Source organism: Convolutriloba macropyga, chromosome 15 (genome assembly GCF_964194025.1).
Source record: "Convolutriloba macropyga chromosome 15, txConMacr16.3, whole genome shotgun sequence".
Lineage (NCBI taxonomy): Eukaryota > Metazoa > Xenacoelomorpha > Acoela > Convolutidae > Convolutriloba > Convolutriloba macropyga.
The window spans coordinates 32887049-32911924 of NC_134482.1; the positions used below are offsets into that span (position 1 = coordinate 32887049).

Sequence of the window (24876 nt, forward strand, 5' to 3'; positions counted from 1 at the left end):
ACTTTTGCAACAAATGAAAGTTCATTTTCAGAACCCACTCACATAGAAGAGCTTCAAGATTACAATTGAATCGATCTGAACAAATCATTAAGCAGATAAAGAAAAACGAGATAATTATGAAGATTTTGATATTTCAAGAAAAATTTTTGCAAACGTATTTTTCTCATTTTTCTCTGAAAAAAACATCGAATAAGATCATAAATACGTGAACAAACAATGAAACTTTCACCTTCCTCAGATTCTAATTATCTCCAACTGTTCGGTTTCTTTTATGTAGAACAAAAATTGATTTTCTCAAAACAGAAAGAAGTTTAAACTCACAACAGAAAGAAGTTTAAACGTTGAAGTGAACAGTCGGTTGACCTCAAGAAGAATGGCTTTTTGAAACGTTCTAAACTGCGCAATCTGAGTTTCATCCGAGATTGATTTTTCACTTGACAATTGAGCTTATTTCAAATTTACTTTGAGTTTTTTTCTCCACTTATCATTATAATACTTAGTTCTTATACTGTATGTTGTGTACAAATGGAGTGCTCTGGAACGAGTCTTTCTGCAGGTTCTGCAAATGTTGTTAGTAATGCTGAAGAAGAGGTAAGAAGTCTGTCCAATGAAGTTAGGGATCTAAAAATCCGAGTCGGTCAACAAGAAAAAATTATTGCTAATTTAAAAAACCAACAGCAAAACATAATTAATCGCTTACGTGCACAGGAGAGGTACTCTAGGAAGGACAGTTTACTGATAGTTAACCCTCCCCTTTGATGCTAACAGTGTTCAGAACATTACCAGCGAAACGCTAAAATTTTTTCAAAATTATCTGGGTATGAAAACTCAATACGATGCTATTAAAGCATGCCACGTTGTGCCAAGTACTATTAACAACAACATAATGCCGGCTGTCATATGCAAGTTTCTGTATTTTGAGGACAAAACAATAATATACAAAAAACGCAGAGCACTGAGAAACAAAAAAATCAAAGAAATAGCAAAAATATCTGTTTGAACGAGCCATTACCGGAATGCGAGGCAGCTATCAATGCTAAACCTAAACGACGCGGCTTAATTACCAGCACAAACAACTGCGTGGTTTCGGTGCTAGTATACAATGATGGTAGAGAAAAAAACGAATTCATCAGAGTTACGGAAATTGACGAGCTTGATAATCCTAATGTTATCAAACGAAAAAGAAACAATTGTGACAACGAAGACGAATTTTGCCCCGCTGCAAAGAAACAAAACAAACAATCGCAAAGCTAAAAAGAAACGGTCTGGCGCAAAACTAAAGATTATAACTGATATTTGAACTTGAACTGAATTATTTTTTTTGTTTCGTATTTACTTGCTAAACTCATTGTTAAAACAAACGTTATACTTTGTTGATGTAGACTGGGAATAACTAAGAGCTGTTTCCTGCCAACAAACAAATAGGGGAAATGAACTAGTTTTTGGAACATCGTTCCTCCAGAATCTTTTCTCATTTTTTTTTGAAACATTGACTCACGAAGAAACAAAAATGGGGAAGAAGTATAACATAAAAAGAAAAAAAAACTTTCATTTTGATACTCTGTTCGTCATTTCCGCGAGCAAGTTTCAAGCTGACTGTGATTTCCTCAGTCATCTAGTCTGAAACAAGAGTATTGAGATGGAAAAAAAGTTCTGCTGAACATTATTAATTATACTGCATATTGAAAATAGCAACTAAAAAACGAACTTTCACTCAGTGATTGAGTTCATTCTTACATAAGGGAGTGCAATTTTTTTAATAAAATTGGAAAAAAGAGGAAAAAAGTCACTGGACATCCTATAAATTAAATTTTAACATTCTTTGCTTCAAATATTTCAAAATGATTGAAAACAAAAAAAAATTTAATTTTTTTTTCAATTTTTTTAACTCAAATCGTTAATGATTTCATTAGTCAAAGCTGATTGCTCAGATTGTGCAGTTGAACTATTTTCTCATGGTCGTCATAGACAAAATGTTACTGGACGAAACCAAGCAGGGTATCATGCTACAGAACATACGTTCACTAGCGAAAAATTTTGATGAACTCACTTTGAAAATTGCGTCTCTGAAAGAAAAACCTATAGCAATCTGCCTAACAGAGACATGACTTAAAGATAAGTACTCATCAAATTTTTTCACATAGATGGTTATGATGAAGTGTTTACCAGCAACAGGGAAAAAAAGGTGGAGGTGTTGCAATTTTTGTACAAAAAAATTTAATGTTAAAATATGTGGGTCTCTAAACCTGAATAATATACAAGCGGTTAGTGTTTACTTCAGTATGGGAACAAAAAAGTTATCAATGACTTGTGTTTATATACCACTTAATGCCACCACGATTGCTGCTTTTGGCGTTCTTAGTACCTACTTGGAATAACATATTAGCGATCCGCAAAGCCTGCATGTGCTTTGCGGTGACTTTAATGTGAATTTTCTATCTAAAGGGAACAAACAATCATATTTAAGGGAACTGACTCAAGCACTTGAGCTAAAATTGGTAAGTGAGAACCTCATTACACGAAAAACAAGAAATTCAAGTTCCTATATTAACCTGTTCTTTACAAAATTTGAATCAGAGATTACCAGGCAAAGAACAAAAATAACTGGTCACTGTTCGCTTTTCCTTAAATTGAAGAATAAAACAAACTTAAAAACAAGATTTATTTTTTTCAATAAAAAAAAATGGGCAAAACTAGAAAATCATTTTCTACAGGAAAAAATTAGTGTCGTGCTATGGCAGCGATTAAAACAAATTGATCTCACCGAAAAAGAAATTAATGATAAATTCAAATGTTCACAAAGAATTGTGTTCACAAAGAAGAAGCATTAGATCACTTTTTACCTAGGAAAACAAGAAAACATGCGCAGAAGATCTGGATTGACAACGAAGTCAAAAACGCTGCCGTAAAGAAAAAAAGTTGTGGAAGAAAGCACTCAAAGGTCAATCAATATCGGCCAATAACGAATACAAACAACAGTGCAGGAAGGTAAAAACTTTGATAAAAAACAAAATGAAGACTTTTTATCAAAATCAAATTGAAAAAGGTGTAGCAAACACAAACCGAAACTTTTTTAAAATTTATGGTGACATAACAGGCAAAAAAATTAAAAATCGTGGAAGAATACCATCTCAAGAAGAAGTCAACCATTCAAATGACTTTTTACATCAATCGGAAGGAAAATGAATGCAAGTTTACCAACAAATCCATTTCTAAAAACAACCGATAAAGCCAAAAATTCTATGTTTCTTACTGATATTACAGACAAGGAAGTTTTTGATATCATAAATAATGCTCCGAATAGGTGCAGTGAGGACTGTTATGACCTCAATTACTACTGCATCAAGAAATTTTCTAATGTCCTGAGTCTTTTTCTCTCAAATTGGTTCAATGAATGTTTCAATCTTGGCGTGTTCCCTGATTGTCTTAAAATTGCAAAAGTTTTACCACTTCACAAATCTGGAGATAAGAGTATACCATCAAATTTTAGGCCTATTTCCTTATTACCAACGATAGCAAAGATCTTCGAGAAATTGCTTCAGCGAATAATTATCCCTTTTTAGTGAAATTTAATCTGCTCTCAAGCTCTCAGTTTGGTTTCAGGGCCAAAAGAAGTGAAGTTGACGCTGTTTTGTTTCTGATTGAACTTTTGCGACAAAATTATCTGATAAATCCGTTATGTCTGTTTGCACATTCTTGGATCCAGAAAAAACTTTTGATACGGAAGGTCATACATTACTATAAGGCAAATGTTATAATATTGGTTTGAGAGGTCATGTTTTCAATATACTTAAATCATACCTAACTAACCGCTCTCAGTTTGCTCAAATTGCAGAAGTTGTTTCAAGTACTGCTTTTGTTGATGTTGGAGTTCCCCAGGGATCAGTACTCGGTCCTCTGCTTTTCATAATATACGTGAGTGATTTGAGCAATATGCAAGATGTTGACAATTTAACTAGTCTTGAATCTAACATCATACTTTTTGCAGATGACACAGTGATTGAAACTTCAGTCAGAGCCGAAGAGGTTGTGATGAAACACAAAACTCAATTACAAAATTGTAATCAGTGGTTAACTAAAAATAAATTAGCAAGCAATACTGAGAAAAAAATCAATGTTTTCTGGGAAAATTAAAACTTACTCCAAGAAAGAACAGATTAACATCGATAAAGAAAGAATTGAAAACGTTGACTCAATACGTTACATTGGAAAAACAATAGATCATAAATTGTCTTTCAAAAATCATATTGAAGTGGTTAAACAAAAACTAAAAAAAATTCATTTGATTGTTCTATAGACTGAGAAAATTTCTTAGTAAAAGTCAAATGATTCAGGTTTTTAAAAGTTATGTTCAGCCAGTAGTGAAATATGGTGTACTGATTTCTGGAAATTCTGTTTTGTCAGATATTTCTTTGATGGACTCAAAATAAAAAAAAAACTCATAAGGACAATTTTCAACATTCAATAAAAGAACGTTCAATTCAGTGAGCGATCTATGGAGAAAATTTAATCTGTTTTTAGCAAAAGAACTACACATGTACGAAGTACTTAAATTGTTGATAAAAATGCAAAGAGACGTGTGTAATTAGTCACGTCAAATCCGTCTCGCATGATAACAAATTAAACAGAGTAAATAAAAGGAGAAAAACAACGATGTCTCTTGATTGCGGTGATCGAAAACATGTGACAAACCGATTGAGGTTTAAGGTTCGACAATTGTTGAATTTGTTGGTTTTTCTTGAACCTTCTTTTGTAAATACGGTTTTAAAAATGACAAATCAGCAAATAAAACATTTTTGCCACATGTTTTTAAGAAATTACTTAATTGACAACCAAGACGTTTCAAGTTATTTCTTTTAAGTACGCCTAATTGTAGCCCCCTGCACTCAGTTATCTGTTTATTTTTTTTGTTTTAACCATTCATGATTTATAGTTCAAATACTATAGTAGTTTTTTTTCGGTTCGTAATCAACAGTTCTTTGATATTCCTACATTCTGAGGCTCCTGAAAACGGATCAACTGATGATCCAATGGTGTTCCCTTTTTTCTGTTGAACTTCATTGTACACATTTTTTGTGCTCAGTAAATTAACTTCTTTTGTGTTGCTCGATAACAGAAATTGAACTATTTATTATTATTATTATAATTAACAAGCAATTTCGGTAAAACATAAATGATCGATACTAACAAAAGCTAAGGATTAATCGATTATAAATTATGTGACTCTTGAAGTCACTGAGAAAATCTGGCATTCGTTGGGAACCAATCAGAACCTCAAGATGTAAATCAGAATTTCAAACGGATTTTAATAAGAGTCGGAAAATCTTCCTCGAAACACAAACTTGCAACTGGTACTGTGTAAAGAAAAATGCATGATCGAATCTGAAGAGATCTGACATTGTAAAATTTGCGGTTTTGTGTTTGAAATTATTGTTCCACTCAAGCATTATAGACGAATTTTTAGCAAATAAGTGTTCTGTGTTCCGAATCAGAAAATGAAAAGGCTCAACACAATTAAAAAAAATAGAATTGAAGTAAGGTTATTGTGTTAATTTTGAAGCAAAAATTTCACGTTTTTGTTTTTATCTAAATATCTTTGAAATTTTTTTCAAACCACTTTAATTGTAATTTTTGAAAAAAGCTCTGCGCATGGATTTTTTCTTTTTTCCCATTGTAGGTTTTTTCCAATCCTTGCCTAGATTTATTTGATTTATGTCTTGTGCGAAATGTTACAATTTTTGAGGGGGTACCTTTTGCAAAACCGCGGACCTTCGTTTTATTTCTCACCACTGAGAGAAATACCGTTTTCGCATCTTTATCTGCATAAATTGTTGACAATTTTTTTGGGAATTTGTGTCTTTTAGGTTATAGGTATTCGAAGTTGAGTTTTGGTATATCTGCATGTTTCAAAATCCATTCGATTTTAAAATTTTTTCATCTTTCTTTTTGGTGAAAAAATCTTTTATATTGAGACTTTTTATAATTAGCGAGCATTGAGAAAATTAAATTCTAGGATTTTCTTACACCGCAAAATTATCAAGAAGTTGACACAACGTAATCGTTTAAAAGTAAAATAAAAAATTATGGTTTCCTAAGACTGGATTGCTGAACGCCTCTATCTTGCAAGGGTTTCGCAAGCCTTCGACGCTTGTCTTGCATCAATCTTGCAAGATCTTGCAAAATTGAGCGTAATCTTACAAGACTGTGCAGGATTCTTGCAAGATTTTTTCAAGCTAGCCGTCGGTAACAGACGAGGGAACAGCTTTTATAACATCGGAACAGTATTCCACTTTACGATAAAGAGGAATGTTTTTCGCAAGCTGCGCAAAATGGACTTCCGAAAGGGCTACCCATTTTTATTTAGGAAAAGCACTCACGGAGATGAATCCCACAAATTATTATGCCTGAGTTCAAATCCAACATTGAAGGTTGCTATCTAGACCCGTGCAAAGCCATGCAAGATTTGATTCCTCGTACAAGACTTTCGCAGCCAATATTTCTTCATTACTTATTTTGAAAAATATTATTATCTCAATGCTCATTGAGATATTTTTTCTCCAATTATGGGCAATTTTAGAGCAAGTTTGTGTTGACGCTTTCTTGTTCAGAGCCTGATTAATATTTTATTGATAAACCTTTTGTTCCGATAGATGTATTTATTGTACCAGGTCGAGGTGCCAAACGGAATTGCCCAGACGGAAAATACTTATGTCTAGTCTTTTGTGCGTTAATTATCAGACTTTCGAGCGTTGTTCCATGTTTCCAGATTCTATAATTTTGAGACTTTAAACGCACAACAACCACTCATGCGTTCAGCTTTGGTCTGGATATACTTGATTTTGACTGCGACCTCATTTTGAAGTGCAGGATACTTACCCTTAAGGAATAATAAACATTTTAGCATAAATTTTTAAAAACTTGCCGCGGTCATCTGTGAGTTCCGGGTTGTAAATAATGGGAGGGGCTCCAAAACCCAGTTCAGTTATCACGTACCAGCATCTAGAGCGATCATAATGGGCCTAAAACAATACAGGCCAATTTTTTTCATCATTCTCACTTAAACTTGGATTACAAAATTTACGTCTATTACGTCCATTTCTAGTCAATTTGCTGTTTCGACAGAGAGAAAAGGCTACTTGTCCTCTTTCCAGATGCAGCCATCTGGAATTCAAATATCGTATCGCACTGGTTTTCATTCTTCCCGTTCATTAGGTGAGATTCAATTTTTGCCCTAGCCCTTCACTATGTTATGGTTCCAATGATGACCTGGTTGAAGCCTCCACTTTATCATCAAAAATGATAAGTCAAGGAGTGGATAATCAGATGGTCGAGGATCTTAGTTGAAGTCGGGCTTTGTTCTTTTCGTAAATCAAACCAAATCTTTTCCATAGCTCTAACCGATTTCTTTTCATAACACTGAGTTCTTCGATAATGGTTCTTTCCATAGAAGAAAATAGGTCGAGGCAAATTATTTTTTAGAGTTTGCAAAAATCGAGGCTATTTCTTCTCATAAAAGCGCTCTGTAGAGACTATCTGGCAACTTTTAATCTTTTAGCTGACATCAGTATGAGTAATGTTTTTTGGGAGCGAGTAATGTTAAGCTGAGCGAGAGAACATCGCAGCTGTCGTGATAAGCGCCATGCGGGCAGACAAAATGGGATTTTTGAGATGAACAATTCTTGGGGTTTTTTTTTTCATTTGCTCATCCCGTCCCCCAGTTACTGCAATTTAACCAAAAGGGGGGCTATTGTTTCTATTCTCAGGAAAGGGCGGTAACTCATATGGAAAACTATTACCCCAATGTAATTAATTCTCCTGTCCTCGTCTCTGTAGTCTGTTAGTTTTTCCAAGTATCCATCGGGCGACATTTTTCTGTTCAGGTAACCATACACCACGTACTTATTTGATTGGTCTTGACAACAGTTTGCTAAAACATTAAAAACTGCATTGAGAATAATTTTGAATTTATGAGCTATGAAATCTGCTCGGTAACCCCCGCTCCCCCCCCCCAAAAAAAAAACGTATGCACACACACCCAGAAACAAATACATACATAGATGCATACGCACATACACACACGCACGGACTGGGCTGAAGACCTTTATACGACCCACAGCAAGTGCAACTTTTTATAACTTTTAAACCATTATAATTTTTAAAACTTTAAAACTTTTATAAATTTTATAACTTTTATAATTTTTAAACCATTTCGAGAAACTCAAAAACTGTCATAAACGTCGCTGGGGTGTGGGGGATTTCAGGTACTTTGCAGACTAGTTTTTGTAAATGCGACTAAAACTGACCGAAGGAGATTGTGCTGAAGAAATTGATTCGATTCCAGAGTGCTGAAATTTTGGATTTGAATTCATGAACTACAGCCTTTGGTGGGACATCTGAGTCGTAATCTGAGAAATCGCCAATGGAATGCAAGGTTCGATAACAACTCAGGCAATAATGGGAACTGAAATATATTATTATATATCAATATGTTCCCAATCCTAGTATGAAACCAAAGAAATCATATATGATCATTGTATGATTTCCAAGAAATTTATATCATCCTTGTATGATTACCAAGAATCACACATTTTTTCCTTGAATGTACGCTTTCAATTTTCCCGAAAAGGTAACGCTTATTTTATTCCCACGCATCACATTATGATCCGCCAAGAAAACCTGAAATGCAAAACTTGGGCGTTACATAAAATAATAAGTTTCTATATGAATATAGTTCTCATATCTTTTGAAACTGGTTTATAACTATAAATTCTCATTAATTAGAAACAAGCAAAAACAAAACTTTGCAACTAACTTAAAGTCATTTTCCAAATAGGTAATAAAATCCAAAGTCATTGTTTTAGTGCAGCCAAATAATCAAATGTTGACTGCACATACGATTTATTAATTTTAAATGCTCTCTGACTACATTAAATGGGAACTTTGCATCAGTCAACGTTTTATGTATTATAGATGACCATATATGATTTCCATGATTTTTCATGATTTCTAACAAAAGGAAAATTAGACAGTTTTTTAGTTTTCAGTTTTTCTAAGATTTCTCTATGATTCCCAAAAATCATCTGGGATCTTTGTATATCTACAAAGAAGTCATCCAAATCATATATGACCTAGTAAGATTACCAACAATCATATATCTAGTATGAAACCAAAAACGTAGCAAGAGTTCTGATCCGTAATGTGGGTTTGGAAATTAATACCAGCTCTACTTATTTGTCGAGTTAATTGTGTCCGATCGACTTTGAAATTTTTGTCAACTCATTCAAAAAGCGTTTATTTATCAAAACATCATGTATTTCATCATGTACATCACCCATTGCAGAACGAAAGGTTAGCCAAGTAAATCTTTAGAATTATAGCCAAAAACGTTCCCAAAAAATCTTTTTCTATGAAAACGAACCAATCTAAGTGGTCCATCATACAATGCCCACTGGTTTCTTTAAAAAGCAGGGCCACTAATTAATTTTTGCATATAATTGAGCTTAGATTGAAGACGGTTCTTTGAAATCTGTTTCCTCGGATCCATTAAAATTTTGAACGAAATCAAAGATCGAAGTTAAATTTTGTTCTAATTTTGTTTATTGTTATGATAATTTTTTAAAAAATCCATCTGTTTATCAAACACGTCAAGAAAAAATGAACGAGATTATCTGGAATATTTTTTGCTTTCATTGTTTTTATCTTTATCTTGTAGCGCGAATACTGTTTATAGGAGTGAGAGATATTTGACATTAAATGTGTAGCTCAAAATAAAAAAAACAGATTCACATTCAAAACAAATCCAGGAGTCTTTTGTGCAATTTACAATTGAAATAAATATGCTCTTTGATCGTTTTTTGGATTCCACCGTATTTCCTCTTCTTTTCTGACACCAAGCTTTCCGTTTTCCTTGAGAGTCTTTTTAGTTTTTTTTATTTTAGTGGTTTCTCGCTTTTTTCTTCTCTGCCCATTTTTAAGCAATATGGCCGTTCTTCGTCTCATCGGACATATTTCTGTAAAAAGTACGCAATTTTTATTTTTGTTTGTCTCGCACAGACTCTTGGCAAGGACAGTAACTAGCCACTCCCTATCAACAGATTAGACCCCTATACCACCCTGTTCAAATCATATACATTACTAATAGCTCTTGAGTAACGAGAGGATCACTATCTGTTACATTTAAGTGATTCAAGTCGTTTGTTTAGAGCTCGCATTGTTTCTCTTTTCTTCTTTCTTTTTGTTTCTTTTTGTTCTCATAGCGGTTTTCTTGCGTTTTGTCGCTTTTCTTTTTTTTCTCCCCGCGGTTTTCTTGGTTTTTTCTTCTCTGCCCATTTTTGATCATTATGGCTGTTTTTTATCTCTGCCGTGCGCGCCATTTGTCCAGTTTCTTTATCACTAAGTGTTTTTTTTTTTTTTTTTTTTTTAAAATCATTTTAAATCTTAAGCAATTATCTGGGAAAAATTTGACAGAATGTTTGGTTTTCATCAATTGCGACAAAACAAGAATTCATTAGCAGACTTTCATCAATTAAAATTGTGTAATTTTTGTCGAACGTATGTAAAATTTGCCAACTACTCAGGAAAAAATTTTTTTTTGAATCACAAAATGTTATAGGTGTAAAAAATTGAACTGGTCTGGTAATAGCTACGGTTTTTTGAAGCTCATTTGACTCACTGGAATTGCTGAGAGTTTGTATTAAAAAACATAGCTAATGATAAAAGCAATGTTTTGAAACTTGTTAGAGGCGTGTTTGAGCTGTATTTTAAAAAACTTTAGGATTTTTTGGGCACTGGCACAAAAATTCCCAGTTATCAAGTGGAAATTTGAAAATAGTTTAGGTTGTGTCGCAAAAATCAATTCACTGTACAAGAATCCACTTCATTAATGTTTGGTGGTCTTTTCATATTTTTTTTGACCCCTCTTTTAGTGGGGAGGGAGGAACTATATACTCAAATGGGTTTTTTTGTTCAGACAATTTTGGCCAATCGATATATTCATCGTAGAGATTTGTGAGTGATATCATCAAAAAGCACATACATCCTAGAATGTGGAGTTAAAAAAGATTTTTTCAATTTTATTTTTACAAGAAGTTATCGAGGATCAAAGTTTTGTGAATCCTCGACAGTTTTTGTTCACAATTTCTGTAATTTTTGCTAAAATTTGGCTCAATTTTGTTAGAATAATTCAAAAAAGTTTAAAATTTTTAACAGTAGAGTGTCATTGTTACCATTAGAGATGGACAAAGATAGATGAATTGTTTGATTTGTGAATTTTTGGAAATAAATTTTAATAACATTTTCAAAATTTAGACTTTTACCTCAAAAATTCAACAAAATATGCTTTTTTGGTCCTCATTCTTTAAATTGCCGAAAATGGAGACCTAGTAAACGTCTGACACAATCTCCAAGAATTGCCAAAGAGGGCGAGTTGAAATTCAGTACCCTATAAAAGTCTCCTGGAAAAAATTTGCCGTTTCTTTGCAAATCTACTTCGATAATTATACAAAGTGCATCAGTTTTTTGAATATTGAAAAATTTCATTTAACAATTGGCCTAGCTCCCAATTTTTGAAGCATTTGGGAGGTTTGTTAGACGCGCGCCAAAATTAGGGATAGGTTTGATATCATCATGGATTACTACCATCAGATATTTGTTAATTCTTTGATGACGCCTTTTTTTAAATGATATTTTCCTTTCATTGTTTTTCTTATGTTGATTACTGACAAAAATTTCAATTCAAGGCTACATTAATGACAACTCCCATTTAAACATAACTGAAGCAAATAGTAGATATAGTTTATTTTCATAGAACCAAATGCTTTTTTGCTCTGAAAAAGAGTTTTAGCGATCTCTTTATTTTCGTTGAACAAAACAATGCTTTTTCTGTTGGTTAAATGTATTGACTGATGTCTTTAGGGATTAGACAACTTGTTTCAGAAGAACTTTGTGAGTTCTAGGTACTCTTGATTTAATGTGGTTCTTTTTGTTGTCATTTTGTGATAGTCGCTTCTTAAAACGACTATGATGTTTTAAAGAGAGGCAAGTTAAGATTAATTTTCCCGTGGTTAATTTTTTTATAATTTTTGTGGCTCCAACACTGTGGTTTCGTAGAGTTATTGCTGAAATTTTTTAGTTCAGCTTCTTTTTAAGGTTATTTTACACTCTTATGATTTATTCTCACTAATAACCGACAAAATTAGTTTTTGAAGGAGTTGCACAACAAATTGTCTACTTTTTTAGTCGAAAGCTTATATCGGTCATGGATTTTGAAAACCTTCGTTTTAAAAAAAATGGATTTCTGAGCTTTGCCAATCTTATTTTTGTTAACTTGTAGCCTAGTATCTCCCTTAACAAGTCACATCCCTTATCTATTGATAAAATTTGCTCTTTATAACGGTTTTGTTTCCCTCAAATGGTCTTGGTTCTTGCAACAACAAGTTTTCATTATATATTAGTAATTTTTGCATATTCGCCCATTTTTGAAGGTTTATGTTTTTTCACAGTATCACAATAGTGGGCCATTTCTCTGGCCATTTGAAAATAAAAGCAATCAAAAATTGTTATTGCCTATTTCCTTAGTGAACAGCTTAAAACTTAATTGGCTGGGACAGTGTTTTCCTTCAATTTTTGATTTTTTTCTTTTTGCCTGTTTTTGTTGTTTTTTTAGTAGTCGTATGACATATGCTGGATTATGAAAGGTCTCACTCACTCTCTATGGAGATATAAAAGAATATCTCAATGATTTCAATTTTTGCATAATGTTTCTAATCAGTTTCATATTATTTCTTTTCAAAATAGAAACGTCTTTATTAAACTTAGCTCTTTTGCTCATTTCTTGTCAACTTGTTACCGAGTCGCATCGAGGAAAAGCCCCTTTTTTGTGCAAGTTTTTCTGGCGCTGTTTAGCTTATGTTAAAGATGACTTTAAAAAAATGCAGAAAGAGTACTGAAAATATTAAAGAAATTGAATTATTAAAGTTAAATTTCATCTGATGTCATAAAATAAAAAGTTTCTGTCGTTTCTCTTTATTTTTTTTTGCAACTTCCAAATTTTTTTTCATTTATTTGTTTTATGTATGGATATCTCGGTCAAAATACGTGTTTTTCAGGTTAAAAACAACAGGTTTTTGTATTATTCGTCACACGATTGTTCTAACTGAGACTTTCAATTCAATTCTTTATCTAAAAGGATTCTGTCTCATCTTTTTGAAAACATCTGCAAACAAGCATGATCAAATCATAAAAAGTTTAGGCAACCAAAACATAGATAGAAGAGACAAAAGAGTATTTTGCGAAGAACAACTAAATCTTAAGCATTATCTTGGAAAAATTTGACAGAAAGATTGTTTTTAATCAATTGCAACAAAACAAGAAGTCTTTAGCAGAATTTCATCAATTAAAATCGTGTACTTTTTACCGAACGTATGAAAAATTTGCCAACTACTCAGGACAAAAAAAATTTTTGAATCACAAAATGTTACAGGTCTAAAAAGATTGGACTGGTCTGGTGACAGCTACGAAATTGTGAAGCTCTTTTGACTCATTGGAGTTGCTCAGAGTTTGTATTAAAAAACATACTTAATGATAGAAAAAAATGATTTGAATTTTGTTAGAGGTGTTTTTGAGCTGTATTTTAAAAAATTTCACGATTTTTTGGGAACTGGCAGACAGAAACAAGGGAACAAAAATTCCCCAGTTATCAAGAGGAAATTTGAAAATAGTTTAGGCTGTGTCCCAAAAAGAACATTTCACTGCAGAAGAGTCGACCTCATTAATTTTTGCTTGTCTTTTCATATTTTTTTGACCCCTATTTTAGTGGGGAGGGAGGAACTATATACTCAAATGGGTTTTTTGTTCATGAGTTTTCATCGTAGAGATTTGTGAGTTGGTTCCAATTTGGATTTTATAGGGAGTTTTTGAGGATCAATGTTTTATGAATTCTAGACAATTTTTGCTCACATTTTCTGTAATTTCTGCTAAAACTTGGCTCAATTTTGTTAAAATAATTTTTAAAAAGTTAAAATTTTTAACAGTAGAGTGTCACTTTTACCAATAGAGATCGAGAAACATCACTGAAAAGTTTTATTTGACATTTTTTTGGCATTAAATTTTATTAAGTTTCAAAATTTAGACATTTTTCCTCAAAAATTCCACAAAAAATGCTTTTTTGGTCCTCATTCTTTAAATTTGCCGAAAATGGAGACCTAGTAAACGTCTGACACAATCTCCATGAATTGCCAAAGAAGGCAAGTTGAAATTCAGTACCCTATATAAGTCTTCCTGAAACAATTTGCCGTTTTTTTTTTCAAATCTACTTCGATAATTATACAAAGTGCATCAGTTTTTTGAATATTGAAAAATTTCACTTAACAATTGGCCTACCTCCCAATTATTTGAAGCATTTGGGAGGTTTGTTAGACGCTAGCCAAAATTAGGGATAGCTTTGATATCATCATGGATTTCTACCATCAGGTATTTTTTAATTTTTTTGCTCCCGCCTTTTTTTCAAAAATAATTTTGTTTTCATTGTTTTTCTTAGTTGTTTTTGTATTTCCTTTTTCATTGGCTTTCATAATTCATTACTGAGAAAATATCAATTCAGGGCTAAATTAAATACAACTCGCCTTTAAAAAAAGAGGCAACATGTAGATATAGTATATTTTCAAAGAACCAAAAGATTTTTTGCTCTGAAAAAGAGTTTTTGCGATATTTAACTGAATTCTTGTGTTTTGCTTTCAGTTGGTATTATATTTGCAGTCTGATTGATAAATCAATCTAATCAAAGATTCAAATGGTTTCTTCAAGAGGTGTACGTGAAACTCTACAAAGCAATTCAGTTGCTATCTATTGTCTCTTATAACATTGATTATATTTGTTTTAAGAGAATTTCTGTGATTTTCAATATATATTTTTTTTCAATTTCAGTGAATTTCATCGTCAACTTTTCATCTCAGTTCTGTCAATTTAGCTTATTCTCAGTAGTTTTAGATCAAAATTTCTTTTATTTTTAAAAACTAATCTCTGTGAGGGATTTTCTTTATAAAAATAGATTTTTGGTTTTTGGAACTACCAGTTTTCCTACCAAAAATTCGTGATTTTTGCGCATAGTTGCCCATCTTTGCCTTTCTTTTTGTTTCTTCGTTTAATGCCACCTTTCCTCGGAATCAAACTGAAAAAAAAACGTTGCAAAATTGGTAAATGAATTTTTCCCTTGTTTTCACAGCTTATGGTTCTAAGGGCTGCGACACCGTTCTCTTGCAGAATTTGGTATAGTTTTTTTTTTATTTTTTGGCCTTTTTGTTGTTAATTTTTGTTGTCCTATGCCAATTATTGAGTATCAAAAGATCTCAATGGTCAAAGATATATACACAAATGAAGTTAATATATGATATCAATAAATAGCTAATGCTTTTATTGACTTTCAATTTAATTAATTTTGGTCAAAAAGGTAAAAGTAATCTTAAACTTATCCAATTTTATTCTGATTTCCTTCTTTTTTCGGTAATTCACAATTTTTTTTATCTTTTCGTAATTTAGAATAAAGTTTGAGAGATTTTTTTTCTTTTTTTGTTGAACCAAACAATGCTTCTTCTGATGGTTAAATGTTTTGACTGATGTCTTTAGGGATTAGACAAATTGTTTCAGAGGAACTTTGTGAGTTCTAAATACTCTTGATTTCATGTGGTTCTTTTTTTGTCATTTTGTCACAGTCGCCTCACAAAAAGACTTCATGATGTTTTAAAGTGAAACAAGTTAAAATTAATTTCCCCGCGGTTAATTTTTGATAATTTTTCTGGCTCCAACAATGTGGTTTCGTAGAGTTAATTCTGAAACTTTTAGTTCTGCTTGTTTTTAAGGTTATTTTACAGTCTTATGATTTAGTCTCATTAATAACCGACAAAATTAGTTTTTGAAGGAGTTGCACAATAAATTGTCTTTTTTTTCGCCACTTGGAAAAAATCGCAATCAAAAATTGTTATTGCTTATTTCCTTAGTGAACAGCTTAAAACTTAATTAGCTGGGACAGCGTTTTTCAGCAAATTTTTTTTCTTTTGCCTTTTGTTGTCGTTTTTTTTGTAGTCGTATGAAATATGCTGGATTATGAAAGGTCTCACTCACTCTCTGTGGAGATTTAAATGAATATCTGATTGATTTCAGTTGTTACATAATGTTTTAAATCAGTTTCATATTAATTCTTTTCAAAATAGAAACGTTTTCATTAAACTTAGCTCTTTTGCTCATTTTTTGTCGACTTGTTACTCAGCCGCATCGAAGAAAAGTCCCATTTTTTCTATTAAATTTCATGTTAATCTTCTTTAGTATAATTTTTATCTGGTGCCTTTTTGTTTACGTTAATAATGGTTTTTAAAAAATGAACAACGAGTTTTGTCGTAATTAATATTGGAATCATTTGATTCTGTCGCCATTTTTCTTGTAGCCTTATTAAGAACAGGTCTCATCGGCCCTCTCAGGTAGATTGTTTGATTGATTTAGTAGCTTGTATAACGATATGTTAATTTTTAAGTCTCTTCCTCATTTGGCAGACAAATAAGTGAAAATGCAGATTAGCGGGGTCGGAACATTATGTGCGAACGCACATTACTGATTCGCATTGTTTTGTAAAGAGTAGGTATTGTAAAGATACTTTTACCAATGATTTCTTTATTTTTAACCAGTTTGTGGAAATATCCAAAGCTATCGAGATATTGGCCGGATTTCTAGAATTATATCAATTAAAAATTCTTGTTGTTATGTATCATCTCTATTAGCTATGGCACACGTTAATGCTATAAAAACAATTTTTGATTCAAAACCTTTTTTAAGACTAATTAGATTGAAAAAAATGAAGCTATTTATGTCAATGATCATAATAATAATAATAATAATAATAATAATAATAATAATAATAATAATAATAATAATAATAATAATAATAATAATAATAAGAATAACAATAATAATATTGATAATAATAATAATAATAATAGTAATAATAATAATAATAATAATAATAATAATAATAAAAATAATAATAATAATAATAATAATAATAAAAATAATAATAATAGTAATAATAATAATAATAATAATAATAATAATAATAATAATAATAATAATAACAATAATAATAATAACAATAATAATAATAACAATAATAATAATAATAATAATAATAATAATAATAATAATAATAATAATATTAATAATAATAATAATAATAATAATAATAATATTAAAAATAATAATAATAATAATAATAATAATAATAATAGTAATAATAATAATAATAATAATAATAATAATAATAATAATAATAATATTAATAATAATAATAATAATAATAATAATAATAATGATAATAATAATAATAATAATAATAATAATAATAATTATAATAATAATAATATTAATAATAATAATAATAATAATAATAATAATAATAATAATAATGATAATAATAATAATAATAATAATAATAATAATAATAATAATAATAATAATAATAATAATAATAATAATAATAATAATAATAATAATAATAATAATAATAATAATAATAATAATAATAATAATAATAATAATAATAATAATAATAATAATAATAATAATAATAATAATAATAATAATAATAATAATAATAATAATAATAATAATAATAATAATAATAATAATAATAATAATAATAATAATAATAATAATAATAATAATAATAATAATAATAATAATAATAATAATAATAATAATAATAATAATAATAATAATAATAATAATAATAATAATAGTTATAATAACAATAATAATAATAATAATAATAATAACAATAATAATAATAATAATAATAATAATAATAATAATAATAATAATAATAATAATAATAATAATAATAATAGTTATAATAACAATAATAATAATAATAATAATAATAATAATAATAATAATAATAACAATAATAATAATAATAATATTAATAATAATAATAATAATAATAATAATAATAATAATAATAATAATAATAATAATAATAATAATAATAATAATAATAATAGTTATAATAACAATAATAATAATAATAATAATAATAATAACAATAATAATAATAATAATATTAATAATAATAATAATAATAATAATAATAATAATAATAATAATAATAATAATAATAATAATAATAATAATAATAATATTGAATTCAACCAAACATGGTTACAACCAGCTTGGTAGTCCCCAGATTAGGGGAGAAATCAAGTTTCAATAATTAAAATTTCTCAAAACTATGTCGCCGTGAAGCACGGCCAATTTCTGCGAACCGTTGATGGCAACAATTTTTGAATATCAAGGCTGTCCGTAATTACACTCTTGTGAGAAATTATGGACTTATTTTTTACTGTCATCAGGCCATGCAAACATGCAAAAAGAAGAGCCGACTTGTGCCAGCTAGAGAACGTAAACATTGGGTCTTTTCTGTGATCAAACCGTGGTAACTCAATGTTGGCTAAGACCAGACCTAAAACAAAGTTTTGGTCTTCATCAGATGAAGATCGGAAAAAGTAAACCAAAATTGTAGATTAATAGCAAACAGCATCTGCGTCAGCAATTCATCGACCGTGGGAATTGACATGATTCTATCACAACCAATCAAATTATCACTTCCAAAATTCAATGTTAACATGGGGGTTCATTTCGGTAGGTGTTTGTTTTCGATTTCAGTGAAAATGCGGGCTTTTCTGCGGCCGTTTATTCGTAGCTCAGACCCGCTGGAAAAACGCACATGCAAGTTTTAAAATACTGGATCTCGGCAATGCCACATTTTATAACGTGCACGTGCGTGTTTTAAGTAACGTTACGTGACTCTGCTACAGTCAATTCGAAGTTCTGACTTTTGTTGCCAGCGGTTACCCGGTCCTTGACGAATGCCCGATTTTCTGTTTGATCATTGGGGTGCTAAACCAACCCCAAGATTTGACTGCGGGAACGAAGACATAACTCTTAATATTTTAGCTTGACGATAGCGAGAGTAATTCAACTGATTCAAACTGATTTGATAATAATATCAATGATGGGTTATGAACCAAGATTTCATTAATTTATACTTTCACTCTAGAAAAATGCCAGATTGTCTCAAAAACTTCATCAGAGTAACGTAACGTATACAGCTCCTACCGGATCTATTCTGTTCCCCCCCTCTCCCAGCTTAGTGAGCATAAATTTTTATGACCCCCAGGCGCACCTGCTATTTTCTTACAAAGTAACGTGCTATATAACAACATATATTTTGTAACTGGGGGTCATAAAAAACACTGGGGGGGACAGAATAGATCCCTCCTACCTTTGATTCGCGCATATTCTTCCCAGTTCTGTAACTTGATTGGGAATTGAAAAAACCAGAGAACCCCACTCCTCTACGTAAGATGACTCTAAAGCCGGTAGAAAACAAAAACAAATAATAATTGCTAAGCTGCAACTCATGACTGTTGAGATCAAAATCTACCAAATTATTAAGTTCAGGTCAAATAGAGATGTTGAATGTTTGTAAAAGCAATCGTAGTTTATTGAAAATAAATAACCAGCAATTGATCAGCATTCCTCTATCTTAAATGAGCTTGTTAGGGCATATGCTCTGAGAAAAACAACAAACCAACGTTGATTTGATTCTGTTAGTTGTCTAGGCTCATCTATTTATGCATAAAAAGAGAAAATAACCTTAAAAATCTGAAATTTTTGACTATTTCATTGTAGGTATGTTAAACGCAATCAGTATATGAGCAAATTATCTGGCTAAAAATATCTTGAAGTTTATCATGATGAAGTAAACAAAAGATTAAAACTCTTAATTATAATTATTTGTCTAAAATTGGCAGAGTTTGCCTTTTTTAAAAGAAAAATAATAAAAAAATAATGAATTATTGCGGAAGATCGAGAAAAGACATTATATAACTCAGATCTCTGCTCACGGGATTATATAATGATTACTCTCGAGAGACCACCATAAAGGCCAGTGGCCTGTCAAGTGATGCCTCCTCTAAAAAAATTGCACTTTAAGGGTTAAAATGGCTGTATAGACTGAAAAGGCTGTATAGACTGAAAAAGTGCAAAGTCTACGGCGCTGATCCATGAATTGTTTTTGTATCATTCAGTTCTATCCGGATTGTCATTTCTTGAAATTGGATCTCTTGTTCTCTGGCTGGGTGTTGTGACAAATGATGAGCAATTCTTCCAATCATATTTTTAGAAAGCATCGAAGCGAAAGTTTGAAACTTAGGAAAAAAAATAATATAACCATCCCTTGTATAACCATCCCTTGAAACTTTTCCTTCAAAGTTACTGAAGTTACTAATAGCTCATAGGAAGCCAGTTAGAAATTTCGACTTAAGAATGAGGTTTGAGCTAGTTAAGCAATCGGGAAATGAAATGTACTAAGCAGAAAAGAAATTATGACGGTCAATAACAAATTATTTTTGTTTAAGAAAAAAAAATTTAACTTAGAAAAATGCTAGTCACATAAGTTGTTGGGTTTTGTACTTTCTCAGGCCGAATGAAAAGAGTTTTTAACTACGTAAAATCATTAATTCTCAAAAAGAAAGAAGAACAAAAAGGTTTTTTACAATTGATTTAAGAAATTTTCATGAGGGATCTGAATAAGAGGTCAAGATGGTGATTTGAATTTTGAGATTAAAAAAATGGCTAACAAATCAGCTGCATGTATACCATTATCTGTGGAAAAAAGTCAAGATACAAAACTAATCTTAGCACCATGATTTGCTGTGCAGGTCAAAAGGGTTATCAAATATGGTTTGCTCCTACATTAATCACAGAAATATTTCGCACTTCGGGGAATCATAACCTTAAATGGTATTGAACACACGTGCCAGGATGGAACTAAATCAGATACAAAACGATGAGAAACGACTCTTCTCTTATTAAAATAAATCAGTTGAAACTTAACTAAGCATCGCTTTATCAGGGATTAGGTTCAATTTTTTTGATAATTTTTATCAACTTCGCTGTGGGTTTCTTGGTAAGTCAAACTTTCTCTTCAACTAGTATTATACCTAAGTTTAAAGTCGATTTCTAACACATCAAAAACAGATTTGAGTTGCCTATGTGGAGTCTGCTCCCATCAAAATTGCTCTGAATGTTTCCACCTCTGATACGGTTAAGGATTTCTTCAAGATGTCCGCTGCAATTTTGTCATTAGGAACTTAATAGGAATTAAACTAAGTCAATATTTCGTCTTGTCCCGAATGAAATAAAAGTCTCTGAAATAGATGAGCTCGTTTCTCTTGTGCATGAATGAATTCGTTCAACGTCTGATACACCTCTGGTTGTCCTCTGCAATTCCTACTGGATGTTTCTGTCGGATGCCAAAATCCTCTAGAAGTTGCTTCAAGTGTATTGCTTCTAGAAATACTGATGCTATGCCTTGATATTCTGCTTCTGATGAAAAACTTGCAACTTTGGCCATTTTTTCGACACCCCTGATAATTGGTGCGCCCAGACCATTGAGCTTGAATTATTAGCCGTTGTTGATTTTCTGTTGTTCACATCACCAGACTAGTCGTATCACTTTAACCCAATAAATTATAACTGATATCTTTTATGTATCCTCTTCAACCTTTTGAACCTTGAAAATAGCGTTGTTGTTTTCCGCTTAGCTAGTTTTGACTGGTGGGTGCATTCATTTGTCTGGCGGCACGTTGACCTTAAACATGATGTCTGGTCGCGTCTTTTTGGTCAGATGAAAAAGTGGTCCAAACAATCTTCTGTAGATCCTTTGATCAAGTTCTCTGTCTCCATTCTTCGATGCCTAAAGCTTCAAATTCAATATGGCTGTAGCCTTTGAGAATTTGCATTGATCCATTTGAAACGGCTCAAGCGTTGTATCTATGTAGCGTTCCCGGTCGACTCTCGCTTTGCCCTCATCTCGACTGATTCTGTAGCCCAGAGACCAGTGTGGTCTCAAACTTTCTTCTCTATGGAATGTTGCTTTGAGTGCCCGATTGATATCGGAGATCACTGCCATGCTTCTTGATGCTACTGTGATATCGTTCATCTAGACAAAGATTAAAATGTAACCATCTGTCTCTGCTTTCAAAAACAAGCAATGATCACGAGACCCTTTGACTCAGTAGGAAGTTCGCCAACTCCTTTCACCAGCTGTTAGCAGCCGGATTGAAACCGTAAATCGAAATACATGGCATACTAACTTCTCCACTGACCCTCGTTTCACAAACTCTATTGGATCCTAAGATACACTTATTCCTCAAATAGTGAAAGCAGCAGAGCCGCCCTGATATCAAATGGCTTTCTTTGAAATCACAAGGCTTTGTTTTGCTTACAGCTAAGTGAGAAACTGAACGTCTGTGGATTACAATTGGGCGTCAAATTTCAAAATAATTCAGTCCTTACACATGTTTGAAGCATTTCAGCTCATATCGTGCTTTTTATTTGTCGTCTTGGCCACTCTATGAACTCTAAGAAGTCCATGCATGTTGGTGTTCTGCTCAGGTCCCACGTTTCATTTTTTTGGAATTTATGACCTCGTCTTTCGTAGCCCGTGCCACTGGACCCAATCATCAACTTTCTTGGCTTCGTAGATTGTTTTCTTTTCCACATAGTTATCCTCAGTAACAACAAATTACGTTCTGATTTTTCGCAACAATTTCTGAGTAATCTTTGCCCGTGTCCCTTCCCTTGGCGCCAATCTGTCCGCTTAGTCCAGTGCATCTCCATTGAAGCCAATTCTCACTGACTGAGAGGTCTTCTGTGTCATCGTCTACAAAAGACCTTGAGTCTCTGGGATTCCCTATTGTGGCGATAGATCCTTCGTCCATTGTTGCATCTTCAAAATTTGAGGGATCACGTCCCACTGTCAATTCTTGCTTCTTTAAGCTCTCTTCGTTGTGTCACTCCACTTTTATTGCAGTAGATGTGCCGTGTCTCTCTTTGTTATATTTTCTTAATGACTACCATCTGAGTGTCAGATCCCCAGTTGCTGTGACCCTTCGGGGTAGTTCAGGGGTCTCTGTGCTGTCAGGGATTTATCCACTTTGATCTTTTTTGATAAGATCTCGAAGTTTCATCCGCTAGCGTGAGCTGGTCGTGAACACGAGGTCTTCCTTGTCATCCTCAATGAAACCCATAAACCTTACTTCCAGTCTCTTGGGTTCAGGTTTGCTGACTTCACTGTTTGTCCTCCTCTTGAAAACTGTGATGTCGATAGCTTTTTACTTTAAAATTTAGGGTTTATAACTTGCATGAGCTTTGTATGACATTTGTTTTCTCCTCCTGATTCTCGCTCCATGAGAATTGCTAGGAAGTCCTGAGAATGTGAGCAAACTTCTTGCTCTTTCCAGCAATGTCCTGATCCAGCTATCAGCAAACGTTTTCTGTTGTGGCGTCCCTGGTATAGACTTCTGTGGAATGCCTTTATCTAAGCAGCACGTTTTGAACTGCTCTAAGAGAAACCCTTTGCATTGTCTTGTATATTTCTTGGGCGTCCACCATTGAACAAATTGCTTCAGGCTGGCCAGTGCTTCATTCTCTGCCTTAAGCAATTCCGCAAACAAAAGCTTCTTTTATTTGTCTGCAAACACAATTCAGAAACAGAACCCTGACATTGACTCTACTCTGAATAATCCCATCACATCTGTGAACATTTTCTTAAGTTTCTCCTCTGCTTGGGTTTCTTCCACTCTTGATGTTGGATTCTTTGTGATCTTGGCCAACACGAATGCATTTCACACATTGTTGAGAACTTCGTCTGTCTCTGCGGTATTTCTGACCCCATCTATTTTTTTCAAATGACGCAGTCTTCTGCGCCACTTCCTTGCACAGTCAAGTTTCACGAAATTGAAATTGATCTTAATCTCTATAATGCTACATGGCAAGTAACTTAAGTAATTTGTTGAATGAGATTGACTAGATTTCATGTCTGGAATTTCATGCAGCTATTTTATCAGAAAGTGAATTTTTGTCGCCACTCCGTGCATCTCAAGACAGATAGGTTTGGAAAATAGTGAAGCACATAGAAATTTTTTTCAGTTCGAATTGGAATTCCCCTCTGTTTGAGGGTATGCTGATCCTCTCACAACAGCTGCCCGCAACTCTAGAACAGTATCTTATATCTCCTATATCCGTTGCTGTTTCTGATCACTGATTGAATGGGCTCAAATTCCAGGAACGCGCCGATGTTTTGCACTACATGAACTGGAAAATCACTGACCACTAGCATGCATATTGTCTTCCACTGGGTAAGCGCCGACCAGAATTCCTCGACTGACTTATGTAAGAAGAAAAAAGTGATCAAAAGGTAAAGCCAATAAAGAAAAAGTAGAGCGTCTCAATAACAGCTGTTGAGAGGCTGACAGCGGCCATTGAAAACCACTTTAAAAAAGATTTTGATTTCGAACGCATGAAAAACCTCAGCTATCCATTGAAATCAGTAAATAGGTCTCTCTCAGATTTATAGGAAACCGCTAAGTCCTGCAATTATCCACAATTTTTTATACTAATACAGAAAACAAAACAAACAAAGACAATGTGATAAATTCCATTGAACGCGTCAAGATGATGTCGAAGTAGTCATACGCGTAATCTGTTCAATTTGATAAATCTTCAAACTGAAATAAGCAAAAAACTTGATAAGTGATTTTGTGTCCTTGTTTTAAACGCCAATCATGTGATAACTGACCTGTCAATAATATGACATGACAACAAAAAGTCTGGAATATTGGAGAACTGTAACTTTTGTGAACACTTGCAGTATCAAAGACAAAAAATCTTTACTTAAAACGTTGAACGCCAAAAAAACAATTGAATTCTATTCCGGTAGAAAACAGTGCAACATGTCTTTGCTGACCTTATGCTAGAGGACGACCA

General features: G+C 32.2%; 1 protein-coding gene across 1 annotated transcript in view; it reads right to left on the minus strand.

Moving 5' to 3' along the window:
- Positions 1-19508, minus strand: part of LOC142354159 (uncharacterized) — a 20273-nt gene extending 765 nt beyond the window's left edge. The window contains exons 1-4 of the mRNA XM_075406423.1: positions 19325-19508; positions 8304-8461; positions 7797-7927; positions 6923-7019 (exon numbers count right to left, since the gene is read on the minus strand). Coding sequence (XP_075262538.1) covers positions 6923-7019; positions 7797-7927; positions 8304-8461; positions 19325-19464 — 526 coding nt within the window. The 5' untranslated portion in view covers positions 19465-19508. The remainder of the gene's footprint in view (positions 1-6922; positions 7020-7796; positions 7928-8303; positions 8462-19324) is intronic.
- Between the last annotated feature and the right edge of the window lie 5368 nt (positions 19509-24876).